An 18,922-nucleotide genomic window follows, 5' to 3' on the forward strand; every position below is an offset into this window, starting at 1 on the left:
TGATGTCAGAACTTCTAGGATCAAATATCTACACCGATGCATCCAGATTATTAATCTGGATGTCCATATGATTGTGAACAGATCGCTTAACTATTCTAAATTACAGTGTGTTTTTTTTTAAATCAGTAAAATGAGTGATGATACTTGTGTTATGTTGTACTCTGAAAACTGTAAAATGCTGGATAGTATCCATCATAGCCTTTTTCATTATAATTATTATCCTACACAGGGAAGAAGCACTGAGGAGATAATCACCCAAGTCAGGAAGATGAGGAAAAAATCTATCTGTCTAGCTATAGAGGAACAGAACAAAATCCTTAGATTTTAAGATTTTTGATTTTAAAATTTTAGAATGTAAAATTAAAGTTGAGGGTCACCCAAAGAACAATTTAGAGGCACACAGAGAGTGTGCATGGTTTGTGAAGGATTACCAACCAGGAATCGTCCTAGAGAAGTGAAATGAAAAATGTCCTCAGACAGCTGGATGATGAGAAATGAAGGTACGCCAGTCATGTGGTGAGAGCCGATGGACAGCCCATATGCTCCACCAATAACCACAAACGTCAAGGGATCTAAACAAAGACGTTATATTTAGTAGATTCCCTCTGGATAGTTTATGAAAGGGCAAGGAAACGATTCACTCAGGATGAGAAATCATGAATGGGCTGGATTATATAATATGAGAGGAAGTACCTCCATTGTATGTGCATTAAAGCATAAATGAAATATTATTGTCATCATTTTCCCCTTCAAGACTGCCCTTGAAATTCATTGCAATTTCATTTCACCTGTTTAAAAATGTGGTGGGAGGAAAAGAGAAGCATGGTGTGATTTACCTGAAGCCCTTCAATCACTAGGGATCATCCTGCCTTTGTTTGTTTAGAGAACCTGCTATAGTATCCTCAAACTATAATCAACTCAGCATTTCCTAGAAAAGAATTTGTAAAGTAAATAAACAATGATTGGAGCTGGCAGAAAGCAGCAAACTAGCAATACCTCAGGAGAATATTTTGGATTGAGCCACCTTAGGGTGTAGACAAGGGGAGTTGTTCTAGGCAGGAAAGTGAATAAAAACTGTGTTTATTAGTTACATAAATTAAAATTTGAAATGGTACGTATCAAAGGAGAAATACTTATAGAAATATCAGTGAAATTGGAAAATGATGAGTTAGCATTACTAGAATGGACACCAATTTTTTTAAAAAGCTTTGAAGAACATATATAAAGAAAATATCATGAGAAAAACCCTGTAGAACAATAATTATATATATATATGTATATATAATTTATATTTTATCAATTTAATGTCATTCTGTTTTTTAGAATTATTCCTTGAAAAATTAGAAAAGTAGCTGAAATAAAATACATTGATAACTAAAATATTTCTTCCAAAATGTATGTAACTCAATTTAGATTTAGGGAAAGTCAACGTCCACAACGAGCTAATGTGGTACCTTGTTGGAAAGTTGAGAGTTCAATAATATATATATATATATATATATATATATATATATATATATATATATATATATATATATATATGTATACATATGTGTGTGTGTGTGTATGTTACATAGTACTGATGGAAAACTTAGCTCTGCAAAATAGCAGCAGAGAAACACTGGCAGCTGGGCCAGAAGAACCAAGAGGAAGTGTAAATAATTCCACTCTATGAAAAAAAGGGGAAAGACTTGTTGGCAGGACCATACAATCACTGAGAGAAGTCTCTTTAAAGGCTCTGCAGCTGCTCTTGCCATCTATATCCTAAAAGCCTGCTTCTACCACCATAAACAGCATTTCCAGCAACCCATGCTTGCCTATATTATAAAGATGCTCATATAAATCCATTTAGACAGTTCTACATGTTTAATGCCTCATTTTCAACTTTGAGAAGTTTGTTCTACATGCTTCTATTGCTATACCTGGAATAATCCTATAATTTAAAAATATCAGAGATGTAATTATCCAACCAGTAAGTATTTGTTAGACATTTTTTCAGCACTATGCCAGGAATTGGGTTATAAATTAACAAATATAAATTTCTGAGTAATACAAGTGTGATATTCATAACATCCCTTAAAGCTACATATTTGAAATTTACTCATATAAAGCAAAGTGAGAGCATCAAACCTGTTATACACAGCTGGAGCAGTTTCTGTTATTAGGATTTAGGATCATAAATCATAAGTTTACAGGAAGGTGATGAAGATGCTTCCTTAGAGACCATCCATCCAGTCTAAAGCCCTCCCCCTCACTCCATACCACCATTTTATTAGATGAAGAAACTAGAGAAGTTGTTGCTTGTCCAAGGTCACATAAAGGAAAGATTTGAACTCTGGACTTTTGCCTGCAGAGCCAGCACCTTTCCCCCATTACCGTACCACCTCAGAAGCCAAGTTCAAATCCTAGATTTGTTGACATGATCTTGCACAAATCAGTTTCCCTATCTGAAAATGAGGGAATTGTATCTGATAGTCTCTAATATTCTTTCCAGCCTTAAATCTAGGATTATATTTTCCTGTAGAGTAAGATATAGCAAATGAAGTGCTTTGTAAACCTTAAAGTGAGATATAAATAACAATCATTCTTCATTTAGTTTTACTGAGATTTTAACTCACAGAAATCAAATATAGTAGATGGAATATTTATGGAAGGATAATACCAATAATTACATGATGTAAATCTTAAAATATATATATAAATACTACTTTCTGTTATTGGGCTGGATAGCCCAATGGATAGAGGGCTGGTCTGGAGTTAGAAAGACTCATCTTCCTGATGTTATATCTGGCTCACACACTAGCTGTGTGACCCCAGGCAAGACCCTTAACCCTGTTTGCCTTAGTTTCCTCATCTGTAAAATGAGCTGGAGAAAAAAATGGCAAACCATTCCAGTATCTTTGCCAGGAATACCCTCAAATAGGATTACAAAGAGTTGGATACAACTGAAATAACTGAATCACCACCACAAATTGCTACTTTTAAGAATATTTTTTGGAATATTTTCAAAAATTAATGAACAAGAATCACACTGGATAGAAGCAATAGGATAATTGTGATTTGTATTAGGAACCAAAATTACCCATTGGATTAACAATCAGTGAAGATACTATAGAAGACCATATTTAAACAATGTCCAACAATCATTTCAACAGTGTTGTCTCACCCAGCCAACTAAGTTTAGGATTATACTACTGGGATATGTCGGTGTCTCGTAGGTATCCCAAAGTGATAGATGAACTCCAGAAAATTTACACACCTTGAGTTAGCCTTGAACTCTGCCCCCAATATATCCAGTTTCCATTACACCCCCATTCAGTGTAGCATTGAAGATAATGGAGTGCTCCTAAATATATCTCTCAGCTGAGCTTCAGCCCATCATTTTTGAGCCACCTAAATCCTGAACTACTGTGATATTTTTATCATATTTTCCCAGCTACAGCTTTGCCAAGGAATGCTTACCAAAATGAGCCACAGCTAATTGACTGTTTCTTCTGCATTTGGGATGGTGGTCCTTGCCCTTGGGTCATTTCTATGCTTGTGGAAATTAATAAATATAATAGATTTGACCCAACTTCAGGTGACATGGGGATACGTTTCAGAAAAATCTGTTCAAGAGTCCACACACACACACACACACACACACACACACACACACACATACACACACAAATACCCCACTCCCACACACCATCAAAGATTAAATACCAGTCTGACTATCATGCCATTAAAATCGTGCACTGGAATAACAGCTCAATTAAACATTCACTCAGTAATGAAAGGGTACAGCTAATGACAGAATACTGTAGCATCAAGCAGCACTGGCTCTGCATATTCCTTATTCCTACAAGATTTAAAGAATGTCACTAATTTTTTACAAATATACTGAAATGTCATACCCACTGATGAACACGAGAAGCAGCATGGAATAGAAGCACAAAGTGCACTTGGCTTTGGAAATCAGTTACCTTCCCAAGCTGCTTGAAGGTAGACCCCGACACAAAGCCATTAACTCCAAAGAAGACTTCCAAAAGGAGAACATGAATGGGATCTGTATGTATATCAGCTTAAGTTCCAAGTACTGAGAATATAATTTTAAAGATAAGTTTTCATATGGATTGTTAACTGTTTGAATTTCATTTCATATCATCAATTACTTCCATATAGACGCCCAGAGGAGATTACTGATGACCATGGTTTCTATTGGGATACATATAGATGAAAAGACCAATAATTACATGCAATTTAGTAAACAGATTGCACAAAGAATCATTGGCATTTGGTTCAGGGTCACATCAACTTTTTGCAGAGGCAATCACAGAATTAAAGTTTAGTCAATTTTAGTTACTTCATTCTCAAACAGCCTCGTCTTTCAGTTATTGTCATCTCAGAGCAGACCACATCACAAGAATTCAACTACAATTTGATTCAATTAAATGAGAATTCACTAAATTTATGTTATGTACAAGAAATTATGTTCAAACTATGTTGGATAGGAAGGGGGAAGGCAAAGATTAATGTCATGAGATCTGGTATTAAAGGAACTTATATTATTATTAGAAAAATGAGCTAGGTCTTGATTAAAAAAAATGACTTTACTGGACAATTTTGTTTCATCCTCAGTTAACCTAAGCCCTTTGCAACCTGGCTTCCACAACAACCACTCTAGAGAACTGTTTTGCTTTAATTTTTAAAAGTGTTATTGATATTTTTGTTTCTTTATTGTCAAAATTTCTCCCATTATCTTTTCTCACCTCCCAAAGAACCAGCCCCTACAAGAGAAGATATTTTTAAAACATCATTTTCATTATGTGAAACTGAAAAAAACTACTTCTCGAACAAAATTAATGCATCCAGATAAAGAAAGAAAGTAATCAAAAAAAGAGAAAAATGTATCTAATTTTTCAGATAAGGGTTTGGTTTCTAAGATATATGAACAACTAAAAAAAGATATATATTTCCAAAGTTTTAGTGCAGTTTTAGCTAATAACTAAGATTTCTTGAAAATGCACACACACGCGTGCGCGCACACACATATATACATATATGTGTGTTGTGTATACATATGTATGCAAATAGAGATATTTTATACACACACACATATATATGTATATGTATATGTATATATATATATATAGATAGAGAGAGAGAGAGAGAGAGAACCAAAAGCCATTCCCCAAAATATGTCATCAAAGGATGAGAATACATAGTTCTCAAAAGAATTATAAAATATTGAGAAGCACATTAAATAATGATGCAAGTCATTTATTATAAGAAAATGCCATCAAAACAACTCTATGTTTTATCTCATATCCTTCACTTTCAAAGGAGAAAAAACATAGGAATAATTAATGTTGGAGTGAATTCTGAGAAGATAGGCATATAATCAAAATGGTGGTGCTATAAATTGGTACATTTTGTAAGTAATTTGGAATTATGCAAATAAAATGATTAAAAAAATCCTTACTCTTTGACCCAAAGATTCTTTTTTAGTAATATACACAAGGAAACCATTAAGAATAAGAAAACACTCGGAGAAACCAAAATATTAACTTTTTTGATAGCAAAGAAGTAGAAACAAAGCCAGTGCCCATTAGTTGGGAAATGATAAAGAAAATTTGTGGCACTTCAATATAATGGAAGCATCAAATGCAGGCAGTTTTTTTCCTAAGACTATGGATGAAAAAGGCAGAAGAATTGTAGCTCAAGGTGATCTGGAAACTTACTTATGTTTCAAGGGAAGAGAGAATTTGATATTTAGAAGTGGTTGGAAATTCTTGAGAGAAGGGGGATGCTTTGAGACTCCAATATGATTGAGGCTCTAGGATCAATTGCACATGTAGAGAGTTTGACCTTGGCAAGGAGAAGAACTATGTTTTTGTCAGAAACAGTGGGAAAGAAAGACAGAAAGGGAAATCACATAAAATATTTTTGAAATGAAGAAAATGGGAGAAAGGAAAGATCACTTTCAACAGTCTCAATTTTCTCAATAAAAAGAGAAAGTCCTCCACTACGAAAAAGGGAAACAGAAGATATATGAAGTTCAAGAGAGGAAGAGGTGATATGAAATAGTTTGTATGGGGAATGAGAAAGGGAATAAACTGCAGAGGAATAAAGAGAATAGCCTGCTGTCATAATGATCCAGGTGAGATTGATTTGTTGTTGGTGTTGAAATCATTAGGTACAGTTGTGAGAGTTCCTCTCATTGTTTTCAGTGGTTTATATGTGGAAACAAAAGAGGAAGTAATCCAGGGCTGAGGCTTAGTATTAAAGAGTAACAACTAGACTAAGAGCAAGGGATTCAAGAGTAGTAGATTATGGAACTGATTAAAAAATAGGTAAAGGACAGGAAATGGAAGAAGGATATGAGGTGAGAGTCAGATAATGGTATGACAGAGTTTCTAATTCAGGGAACTGGACATTCGTAGGTAGTCCTGAGATCCAATGTGTACCCATCCCTATGTATTACTGAAATATGTGCAAGAATAAATGATGAGGTTTAGTGACTGAGCAATAGAAAGGGTAAAGAGTTGAGGCAATATCTATATCAATATTTAAGTGACCTAGTTGTAAAAGTAAGAAAGGGGAAAAGGAAGAAATAAAGAAGGAAAACTAGAAGGAAAAAGAAGGTACAGTTGGTACAAGAAAACAAAATTTGAACTAAAATTAATTATTTCCAAATTAATGGAAAAAGAATAAAAGTCTTTACTCCTTAGTCTGTTATATATTTTAAAGGCAAAAAAATGATGCCAGTTATTTGAATATTAAATTATCAGCATTATAAAAATCATGACAATAAAGCCAGGCATGAAGTGAATGAGAATAAAAGAAGTCATTGGATACAAGTTGTATAAAAACTTGGTCTCTGATTTGTTTTTTCTAAGGGAAATATGAATCTAATGTCCTTTCCTGTTAATCATAGAATCAGATGCACCTGGTCTACAGAGTCATTTGGTCAGGGATGTAAGTTATGTAAGGTGTGTGTGTGTGTGTGTGTGTGTGTGTGTGTGTGTGTGTGTGTGTGTGTGTTTTGGTGGACCTGTGGCTTCATCAGTTTAATGTCCTCCCAAATTAGAATTTCCCTTCCTCAAGACCTAGAACTTGATCTTTAAGAAATTGAGCTGAGGATACACTCCAATCAAGGATTTATTAAACACTATGTACCAAGCATTGTGCTGTGCACTTATATAAGAAATGAATGACTCGCCTATCATCAAAGTTCTGCTATATACCAAAGACAGGACTTGAGTCCAAGTCTTCTAGCTCAGTAGTTCTCAAAGTATGGTCTGTTTACTCCCCAGAAGTTCTTATTTTCTGGTAGTCTGATAGGTCAGAACTATCTTTATAATAATATTAATTCAATGCCTCCTCCCTTTTCCAACTACTTATCTGTATGAGGCTAGATTTTCTTTATGTGCCTCAACAAATACAACAGATTGCAACAGATTTAACGTAGACTCAGACAGGAAAACCCAGCTGTTTTCTATTAAGCTATTAAAGAGATTTGCAAAACATAAAACAATGCCACTCTTCTCACTAATTTTTGTTTTGAAAAGTACTTAATTTTTTTCATAAAAAGTATGCTGAAATGTAATCAGTGTGTTATTGTTATTTTTAATGAATTAATAAATAAGCAATTTAACTATCAATTTTAATTGGTGATGCAATAAATATTACTAGGTGAAATTCATATACAATAGCTCTTGGGTGTCCTCGACAGTTTTCAAGAATGAAAAGAGTTCTAGGAGTCTTGAGCTCAAGAAAGTTTGAGAATAGCTATTCTAGGTACTATTTCATTCTGCCTCTCCAGGACTCCAATAGATATAATTAGAACCCTGAATTCTATGTTCTTAAGTCATTAAAGACATTCACCCATATTATCAGAGATGACAAGAAATCAAGTCATACCCAGAGGAAATCCAATAGCAGGCCTTTAGAAAATTTTATATATTCAGTTTCTCCTGCATATCACATTTCATTTGATTTTCATGAGACTTTACATTTGCAATGAAAGGTCAGAGTACATTTACTATGGGCTTGTGTTTAATTAGCCTAATGATATGGACAATGGTAAAAAAAAAATAATGAGAATAGTTAGGAAGAAAAGGTGATAATGGTGCTTGTGGTTGGAATTAATGCATGTGTGGTATGATTAATGGAATTATGGCAAGTCTCATAGAGTCAATCAAAAACACATTTCTCTGACTCCTTTTCTTCCTGGTAAAGAAAAAGGTACTGTTCAGTTATAGGATCCCAGGAAATTTCAATTTATTATTTAATGCGATTTTGACTTTAAGTAGGATTGCAACAAAACTATTAGAATTCTTTTAAAGGTCATGTCTGATAAACTGATTTCATGAGGTAGAAACGCCAGCTGTGTAACAGAGAGACAATGAGGAAAAGTTGATCAGTACCCCAATTTGGACTCGCAAAAAGCAGGGTTTAAATCCTGCCTCAAATATTCTATCACTGCGTGACCTGTGCAAATGAACATCACCTCTCCAGGGCCCAGTTGTGTCCGCTACAAAATGAGGAAGTTGGACATGGTGTCAAAGGCTCTTTCTAATTCTAAAGCTATGACACTACAGCATAAAAAATTATATTCCCATTACTATACAACCTAAACTCAGGGGATTTTCATACTAAAAGTTTATTAAAGGAATATTTTTAAATTTTCCTCTCTATGATTTTCATTCTACCAATTAAGCCAAGTGTCCTGACCCACTCAGGTTGTAGATATAGAAAGATATGGAAAGAGAAGGAGCAAGAAGAGACTCCAGTTGAGACTAAATATAGACAGTCAGGGAACATATTAGTTTATAGGAAACCATGAATTTCTCAAGCTATCCATTGCTGCTTCAAATTTACCACTTCACAATGCCTCTTAAATATGCCATCACTATATTTATATTCAAATATATTTCTAAGGGGTAAAAATGATCACCAAAAGTCTACACTAAGTGTTAATGGATCCTAATCACCAATGCAAAGAATGTCACCTCAAAGCATTGAAAAAAAGCTGGTGTTTATACTTCCCTAAATGACCATAGTATTTTAGAATTATAACAGGCCTTAGAGATAATTGAATTCTCATTTCTCCTCATCTTCCTACCATCACTCCTCATCCTTACCTCCTTAGGAAATTAAGACACAAAAATAGCAAAAGGCCAACCCAGAATTCCAGCTTAGTTCTTCTCAAATCTGATGATCTTAGACTATCTCTAACAAAAGGCCAATCAAAAAGAGTGGTAATAAAATACTGATTCCTTCTTAGAAGAAAATACAAAAATAATTTTGTTTTTGTGACAGAATGCTTTTCTTTTCTTATATGCTGTTTAAAAACACCCATAGTCAGCTAACCCAACTATTCCATTTCAAAGCATATACCCCAAAGAAAGCAAACAATGTTTTTTGTTATATGTTCAGCTTTATTTATAGCAGCTCTTTCCATAATATCCAAGGACTGTAAACTATAGGAATGCCTTCCTAAAGGGAAATGGCAAAACAACATTGTGATTTGTAGATATAATGGAATATTTTTATGCCATGAGAAAAAAAATGGACAATTTCAGGGCAAATTGGGAAGAATTTTGTGATCTAATGCAGAACAAAGTGAAAAGAGCTAGGCAAACAATTTATGCATTGATAACAACATTAAAAAGAATAAAAATTTTAAAAGACTTTAGAACTTGAGTCAAGATGACTAAATTATGACTCCAAAAGAGTAATGATGTAAACTGTCATGGATAGGGAGGTAATGAATTTAAAATACATAGAGAGATAGATGTACATTTTAGGGCATAGTCAAAATAGAAATTTGTTTTGCAGAATTATACAGTTGTATGTTGTTTGGTTTTCCTTCTTTTTAAAATGAATTTAATGAAGAATTGGGAAAAGTTATAAGGAATAGGCTAAATTAATTAAGATTTTTAAAATTAGCAAAAACAGAATACCTGAACATGGTCATCAAACTGGTCTTGTTATTGATAGAAAGGATGGAACATTGTCAACCAGAGAGTATTCCAGGCACTGTTATGATTTGAGAATTAACAATCCTTCCCAGGCTTTTAGATTTTTGTTTTAAGCTCACCTTTAGATAAACAATACCTCAAAGCTGATGTTGTGTTCTTTCCTCTGTGCAGTCCTGAACATTTAGTCTGAGCTGTGTCTCTGCAGGCCCAGGATGGCCTGGAAAAGCAGCCTGCAGATTTTGAAATATGAATATTTCCTATTCTATGCCACATTTAGGTGCTAGAAAATCTGTGAGACTGGAAATAAATCAATAATTTTCCTTTAAATAAACCACAACCCATTTTTTCACATGATCAAGATTAAAAAGAAAATGTAGAGGCAACAGAATGAAGCAGTAGCGCCAGAACAATTCTTCTCCAAAAGGTGTGACCTTCTCTATCAAACTGGAAGTTAGCCTTCAAACTCTCACCTTAGGATAGAGCTGATGCAGTTCAGTTAACTTCAAAGCCATTTGTATGGCAAAGAAACAAAAAATGAGTCACATTACTTTGCAATCACAGCCCATTTTTAAACCAAATAAAATATTACACATTTTAATTACACACCTTATTCCTCATTCTTGTCTCTGAATGACTTTGGTCGTTTTCCAAAAATCCTATCAATGCCGAAAAGATTTACCACAATTGAGGATGTTCAAAAAAGGCTCTGCAATTCCAAAATGGGAAATCTAGTTCTAAAATTGTAATGAGTAAGAGTAGCACCATTGGAATAAATACATATCAAAACAAAATTATATATATATGTGTGTGTGTGTGTGTGTGTGTGTGTGTGTGTGTTTATATAATTGAATCATTTTTAAATACACATAATACAAGAAAGTCCAGAAGCAAATACAAACTGGACAGCTTTGAAAATAACATGTTGAAATTTCTAATATAATTTTCTTTTTTAAAAATAGCTAGCTGTATGAAAAGAGTGCTTTAATATAGGATTTTTTTCACTATTCTTTCTGTGTGGCAATATTCATTTTGAGTGGTTTATTTTATACCCAAATAATTAAAAATAATTTTGAAGTGCATAGTCATTCCTGGATAGGAGGTGACATACATTGAATGTATTACTTCTGATGTGTTTGTAAAAATCAGTTAAATTATTTTATGGGTTATACTTCCCATGTAGGATTCCTGGAGCATTTTTTCCCAGTAACTCTTTCTATTATTCTCAATCTGCTATTTGTGTATTTTTTTCTGCCCTTTTTTTTTCTTTTTTTCTTTTGTTATTATTCCTAGCCTGTCTCATAGTTACACTCAAAACTCTTCTCATCAATCAAAGTTGCCATTTCATTGCCAACTGTAATCTAACAGGGTATCTGGAGGAAGTTGAGATGGGTGGGTTTCATCCATTCAACTCTATCTTTAGATTAACAAAGATACCCATCAAGCAATGTGCAGTAAAGTAGTTCACTTTCCTTTATGACACACATGGCATTTTCCCTTTACCAACTCATTTTCTCAGTTTCCCCACAAACACACAAAAAGCTTTCTTATTGCTGCCAAAAGGAATCACTATGGAGAAATGGACTTCATCTCTAGACACACTAACTGATCAGTGATTTAGGGGCGTGAATAACTGCAACACTGTTAGTTAATACTGTAGCTCAGTGCTACATTTTAAAGAACAAAAAGCGACCTACTAGCTTTGCCCAAGGTGGTTTGGAGAAATCTGTCATCACTTTAAAAAAATAAAGCTGAAAACTAGTACCATTACTCTTATATACGCAAGGAAAGCTGACAAATGTCTGTCTCTATTTCCAGAAGGAATGTCTCTAGGGAATGAATAAAAGCTCAGTGAGCAAAGAACTTCAGATTAACATTTTTCTCTAAGACTCAAAGATCTCTCGTTATACTAGACTTTTTCTCTTAGCCATCCACCATGGGAAGAATGGTCAGAAAATAAGTTGTTTTGGCCACAAGACAACAGATATAATCCAGGACTAACTTCTATTGTCACTTGCATTAATAACAAAAAAAAAAAAAAAAAAAAAAAAACTGGATAAAGATCCTAGAAAAACATCATGTGACTCTCCTTCAAGCCAAAGTGATTCCTAAGGCTTCAGGATATCTGCCTTTCTTCCCACAAGCAAAATCACTTCATCATTGTCTGTCCAAGACTTGTGTGATTCTCCAACTGAAACCTCTCCATGTTGAATTTGAAAACCATCCAGGACCAATATTTTGGAACAGTATTCATTCACTCTTCCATGTCTCCTTTTTGTCCCTGCTCAGTCCCTAGGGGCTCACAATTACCTGTGCATTCTCCTGATCTATGTTTCTTGCCCTCTCCACAACCTTTCTCATAACAACAAAAACAGAAAGCAGTGTTATTTGTTTCCTCTGTGGCACTTAAGGGCCAGCTAGGAATGATAAATGGAAAGGTTTCGTGATGTCACCCTTATGTCAACAATATGGCGAGTTTAATCCCAAGGTCACAGAACAGACCGATCCTTCTCAGAAACCATAATTTCCATTTCCATTTCCTCTCCTCCTTTTGTGCTGTTTGGTTGCTGGTACAATATAAAAAACAATCAGAACTGTGGATGGGGTGGAAATGGAAGACAAGCCATTGACCTCCTTTATCTTTTCCCCTTTCAATGTAGCCAGGAAAAATAACAAGAAGCATTCAAGTTACCTGGGGGCTCATAAGATAAGAAAGAAGCACCAAGGAACAGAGCAGGGGGGATGAAATCACATGTTAATTATGATTCAAATTACCAAAAAAAAAAAAGTTACATCACATTTTAGACCGAAATCACAAATAAATGGCATTGATCTCAAAAGATTCAGGGGAAAGGGTCATATAAACGCTTCCCCGTTAATAGATAAAGTGAAGATACAAGTTCTACTGGAAATTAATTAGAAGTATCATGTTTGCATATAAAGGAAGCATGTTTCACATAAACCCACTATAACACTAATAGCTAACATGTATATAGTACCTACTATGTGCCAGGCACTGTGCTAAGCACTTTGCAATTATTTGCTCATTTGATCTTCACAATAACCATACAAGGTTTTATATATGAAGAAATTAAGTCAAAGAGAAGTGACTTACATAGCTAGTAAATAATTAAGGCAAGATTTAACCTCAGATCTTACTGACTCTATGCCCACAGGCTCTAGCCACCATCACTCTCTCACTGCCCCTAATTCTACCATACTGTAGATTAAGGAATCCATTCACTTGTAGAATCAATGAATGGTTAACAGACAATGATACTATTTTTTTTTTGCAATAAATCAATCATTTTAATTATTTTATTTTATCAGTGGAGTGATGGTTTAATCATTTTTAAAAATTTCATTGGTGTGGGTACCATTTCTACCAATGAAGATTACAGCCATGGTTAGAATCTTGGGCTTTCTTGTTCAATAAAATTTATGTCCATGCTTCACCATAAATCCTCCAAGGATACATTCACTTCTAGATCTGGCAAGGTCCTCAGAGGACAGCTAATCTAATGCTGAACCACAAAAACTATTAAAAAAAAACCTAAAAACAATCTTGTTCTTTTATATCATAATGATACATTTGGGTTATAAATCTCTATCTCAGTGCTCTTTCAGAACTCCTTATCTTTATCCTCCATTATCCCTTGTACACAATTTTTCACATGCAAGTCCTTATGGTAACATACTAAAGTCTTTTTATACTCAAGATGCATTTTACCAAAAATCAACACATGCTGCTTTTTGTAATCTACTGAGGGATCACCCTATTTCAGATAATAAAAATTGGTCTAAGACCAGAGCAAAAAAAAAAAAAAATAGATTCACACAATCTCAGTGTTGGAAGGAACCACCATAACCTTAGCTCAGCTTGCTCCTGACCAAGAATTCTTTCCATTACATTACCAACAAATGAGTATATAGACTTTGCTTGAAGATATGAAATGAAGGGCAGTCACATATTTCAGTGGATAGAGTGCTGGGCCTGGAGTCAGGAAGACCCAACTTCTTATTTCAAATCTGGCCTCAGACATGATCCTGGGCAAGTCACAGTTTCCTTATCTGTGTAATGGAGATGGAAATAGCAAAATCACTTCAGGATCTTTGCCAAGAAGACCCCAAATGGTGTCATGAAGAATCGAGCACAATTGAAATGACTAAACATCAAGAAGAAATGAAGGGAAACCCATCACACTCAAAAGCAATCAATTGTATTTCTGGAGAGTGCTAATTGTTAGGAAGGTTTTTCCCTTCCTTCAAGCTTTTCACATAGTGGATATTTAATTAATATTTTGCTGAATTAAATTGAACATAATTTGTCTATCTCTAATATTCATCTATTGTTTCTAGTTCTGCTCCCAAGAGAAAATCAGAAAAAAGGCTAATCTTTCAACTGCATCACCAAAAAATTGAAGATTGCTATCAAAAATAGAGATGATACATCTACCTATCTATACCTATCTCAATATATATGTATAAATATATACACATATATAACCATATGTATATATTTATAAATCTCATAATTGTCTATTATCTTTCTTGATAAATCAATATAGTGTTGATGAGAAAATGCAAAATGATCAAGTGGAACAAGGATACAATAAATCATATATAGCAAATATATACCATAATTAACTACTGTAGCTCTCCCCTCTCCCACCCAGAGGAATATAATTGTCAATCGCATGTCAGTATTTATAGTGCAACCATTTCTACTTCACAAAAAGATAATCACAATCAGAAATGCTATTTGCTAAAAAGGATGAAAAACATATGAGTAGCCCTCAAGTCATAGGACTACTTATTTCGGACCTACTGTCTCATAAAGTAAGCATGCTTCAGTAACTCTCCATAGCCTCTCTACTTTGTCTCCTTCTTCCCCATCAGTGCAAATTGGCGTGGTCAAAATTAGAGAGGCGTATAAAATCATAAAAGGAGTACTAAGCCATAGAAGCCCTGGGTCCTACTCTATGCTCTGATATGGACTAAACTCTACAGTCATTCACTTTTTTTGGTCCTCAGTTTCACTCATAAAAAGAGAAAGGAGTTGTACTAAGACAGTATCTCAGTGAGTGAAAAGGAACTGGTTTTGAAGTCAGGAAAACTTTGATTAAAACCCAGCACCTGGTAACATCCTAATGGTGCGTAACCCTGGCAAAGCTTAACCTCTAAGGGCTCTGAGCAACCCTCCATGAATATATCGTGAGGAGATATTATCATCTGATCCATACTGATGGAGAGTTTCCATAGCAATTGTTCCCTATATTGAGGAGATCTCAGCAGTCACCCTAAAATAAATATTGGTGCTTCCTAATTCACTGGGTCACTGTGAAGAATAAAGCTTATGAACCACGGAGCACTAAGTAAATGCCAACTATTGTATTTTTGAATACTAAAATAAAAGTATTTGTATTTCATTTATCAGTTTATCTCTACCCTTATCGATCATATTCTATGTGACTTTACATATCAACTTTTGACTGCATTCAACTCAAGCAGCTCACTCCAGACTTCATCCTGTTTTCCATCAGTTTGCAGAGGGATTTTAGAAATCTCTACTATTTATTAGTCAAATCAACTTAATCTTCTAATTAAAAAAAAGTTTGCAGACTAGTTTGGCTAGTTAAGAATTTCACCTCAGCCAAATCTCTATTTATTAATTGTCCTGGGACTCAGTTCACATTTCCTAAACACACCATGCAAGTGGAAAATAAAATCAGGGACCAAAAGGAAAAACAAAATACTTAACACCCAAAGTTTTTAATATGCATTACAAAGAAATGTCTTATCTGTGCAATATTATTTCTTTAAAAAATGCAAAGCTTAGAAAACAGATACCATTTTGTATCTGAAAACATAAAACACTGGAAAGAGTCCATCAACAAACACCAAGACTGCATATAAAACTATGTACATGTATACAAATCCACAAGAATGTGTACGATTTACAAGAGACAGAGAAAAACTTATAAGTTCCATAAAGGTGTAATAAAATTCTAGCCAGAAAGTCAAAAACAAACACACAACACTTTCAATATTAAACCTTTTAGAGTATACCTAACCTTTCAAGAGGGCAGCCAGGTGCCATAATAGATAGAGCACTGACCTTGGAGTCAAGAAAACCTGAGTTCAAATCTGTCCTGAGACACTAGCTGTGTGACCCTGGCCAAGTTAACTAACCTTGTTTTCCTCAGTACCTCATCTGTAAAATGAGCCAGAGAAGGAAATAACAAACCACTCCAGTAGTTTTGCCAAAAAAAAAAAAAAAAAAAGCCAAACTGGGGTGATCAAGAGTTGTACACAATTGAAACAATTCAACAACAACAAACATTTCAAGATCACATATATTCTAGTACATGCGTCTCAATTTCCCGTGGACATTTGTTTCCTAACATTTTTTCACCATTCCTTTTATTTCCTTGTAATGAAATTCAGTTTTGTGCCATTTCATTTCATCATGTAATAGCACAGTATTAGAAACATATTGAGCCTATTTTTTTTAATGAGACTATTTCACAGTAACCCACTAAATTGTAAACTCCTTGGGACAGCATTGATTTGTTTCATATTTGTCTCTTCTATGCCCATCTTAGCACACCACAATTGGTGGGTTCTTAGTACGTATTTCTTAAATTGAATTAACCCTGAATTGACTTATAAAAACAGATATTCTATCTACTAGAGCATAGGATAGAACTAATTTCTCTCCTAAGCTTGCAAAGAATAGTCATTACTTCCCATTTGCATCCCTAGCAATTCTCTACTCCATCAAAATTTCTGCTTGGCTGGAGAGAGAAATTGCCCACAGGTGCCCTACAGTGATGAAGTGATGACTGAAAGCATCCAAGGCATTGTGATCATGCAGTTCATCTTTAGTGGAACCCCCCTGAGATCCAGATAGCAATAACCCTACCTATTGACTTTTCCTATATCATCAACTTCAGTTCCATCAAGCAAATGCAAAGGATAATCTAGTCCTGTCCTTAAGATGATTTCCTCATTTCTTTGTACTACTCTGAAGTTACTTTAAATTTCCTGCATATCTATTTGGTTTCTATTTATTGCTATACATGTTGCATCCCAAAGAGGAATACTAGCTCCTTCAGGAAAGGGATTGTTTTGGGATTTTTTTGGTGTTTTGGGTTTTTTGGTTTCTGGTTTTTTGGTCTTTGTAGCCTTGTACCTGGCATGTAATTAACAGTAAATATGGCTGAGTTGAATTGAATATTCCATTGCACAGTTGTTAAATTCCTTTGGTTGTCCATCATGGGCCACAGTTTGTTGATCTTCCCAACTGGGATAAATTCTTGTTTGGTTTGGTTTTCTAGGATTAGACACAACACACTGGCAGACATTGGGTAAGCCCTTATCAATTATATCCTTAGTACTGGGGACCAGACCACAGAGAAAATACATCAAATACCTGAAGTGGTTCATCGGAACACTTTTCTCTCTGAACCGAAGGGGCAGAAAGTTCTTGCTGGGGTTTTGATGGCTTCTTTTTGGCTTTTTCCATTTGGACATTCGTAAAATAGTTAACCGCAGCAAACTCAATGAGGGCAGAGAACACAAAGGCAAAGCACACAGCAATGAACCAATCCATGGCAGTAGCATAGGACACTTTGGGCAAGGAATGCCTGGCACTGATGCTCAGAGTTGTCATTGTCAGAACAGTAGTTATCCCTTCAAAACAAAGAAACAGAAAAATTTAGCTTTATTTTAAAAACATTTTTAATTTAATTTTATTTTATTTTTAAAACAAATGGAGATGAGGATACATGATAAAATTTAACAAGAACTATCCAAATTATAAAAATGTAGAACAACTGGGATGGGAGGGGAAGGATTATATAATTAATTGAGTGATTTTAAAAACATGATACCAGTGAGTAATAAAGAGAAAGCAATTCAAGGGCAAATTTGTGTAAGAATAAAGTCTACTTAGACAATTGTATTTCTGAAATGATTACAAGATAAAAAGATATTTGTTAGAAGTTACAAAATTCTCTCAGGTTATGACTGACCTGAAGATTTCACAGCTACACTAAGATTCTTTCAATTAGTTCCTGAAATGCTACCTCTTCTGCCATACTATTCCTTAGAAATTAGAAAACATGATATTCCCTAGAAAAAGTCCCACAATTCAGTCCAGTCTCAATTCTACATAATAACACAACATTTCCCAGGAGGCATATACACCAAAACCCTGAATTTTATTATCCATTGATTTTGCATAGTTATATGTGTCTATATATCTTTTTTATGGCCACTGTTTCAATGTTACTTCAAATTATAAAGTCCCAAGGGAATTGGTCCATTTAAATTTCTTCTGTACATGGCCCAGAAGAAAGCCAACCAAGCAATTAGATAGCAAAATGCTTTTCCAGTGACAATGAGAAGTTATTATTGAAGTTCAAAGCCAAAAGTAGCTGGCCCAAGAATATATTTATGAAGATGATAGATTCAAGCTATCTCTAAAGGAGCACCACATATCGACTTTACTACTGATAGCAATCTTGAGGAAAAGTCACCACTTGACACTAAATTCTGGGATAGAGAGAATCCAAGAATTTATTAAGCACCTTTTACATGAATATACTATGGTAATTATTAGAGGCACAAAGATAAAATGAAAGAAAAATACTTTTTCCTAAAGAGTTTAACATTCCCTTGGGGAGTTAAAACATGTAAATAAGTTTATTTGTAATTAGTTGAGGATTCAGAGAGACCTTAGATCTGTGCCAGGTAATCAGTGCAAAGGCAGAGGCAGAAGATGGATAGTTTAGGTTCACAGAATGACAAATAGGTCTTTTGGGCTTTCACATGAATATAGTATGTGAAGAGAAAAAATGTAAAATAGGTCTGGAATAATGGGCTAGAGTTGTAAATGAAGTATTTTGAATGTTAGGAAAAAAAACCCACAGTGAGCCCTTGAAAAGAGT

General features: G+C 34.4%; 1 protein-coding gene across 2 annotated transcripts in view; it reads right to left on the reverse strand.

Moving 5' to 3' along the window:
* Positions 1 to 18,922, reverse strand: part of GABRA4 (gamma-aminobutyric acid type A receptor subunit alpha4) — an 80,213-nt gene that overhangs the window by 31,409 nt on the left and 29,882 nt on the right. For both annotated transcript variants that reach the window (XM_074272361.1, XM_074272363.1), the window contains one exon: positions 17,404 to 17,663. In XM_074272361.1, the coding sequence (XP_074128462.1) occupies positions 17,404 to 17,663 (260 nt within the window). The remainder of the gene's footprint in view (positions 1 to 17,403; positions 17,664 to 18,922) is intronic.

This window comes from Sminthopsis crassicaudata, chromosome 6, assembly GCF_048593235.1.
Source record: "Sminthopsis crassicaudata isolate SCR6 chromosome 6, ASM4859323v1, whole genome shotgun sequence".
Taxonomy (NCBI): Eukaryota; Metazoa; Chordata; class Mammalia; order Dasyuromorphia; family Dasyuridae; genus Sminthopsis; species Sminthopsis crassicaudata.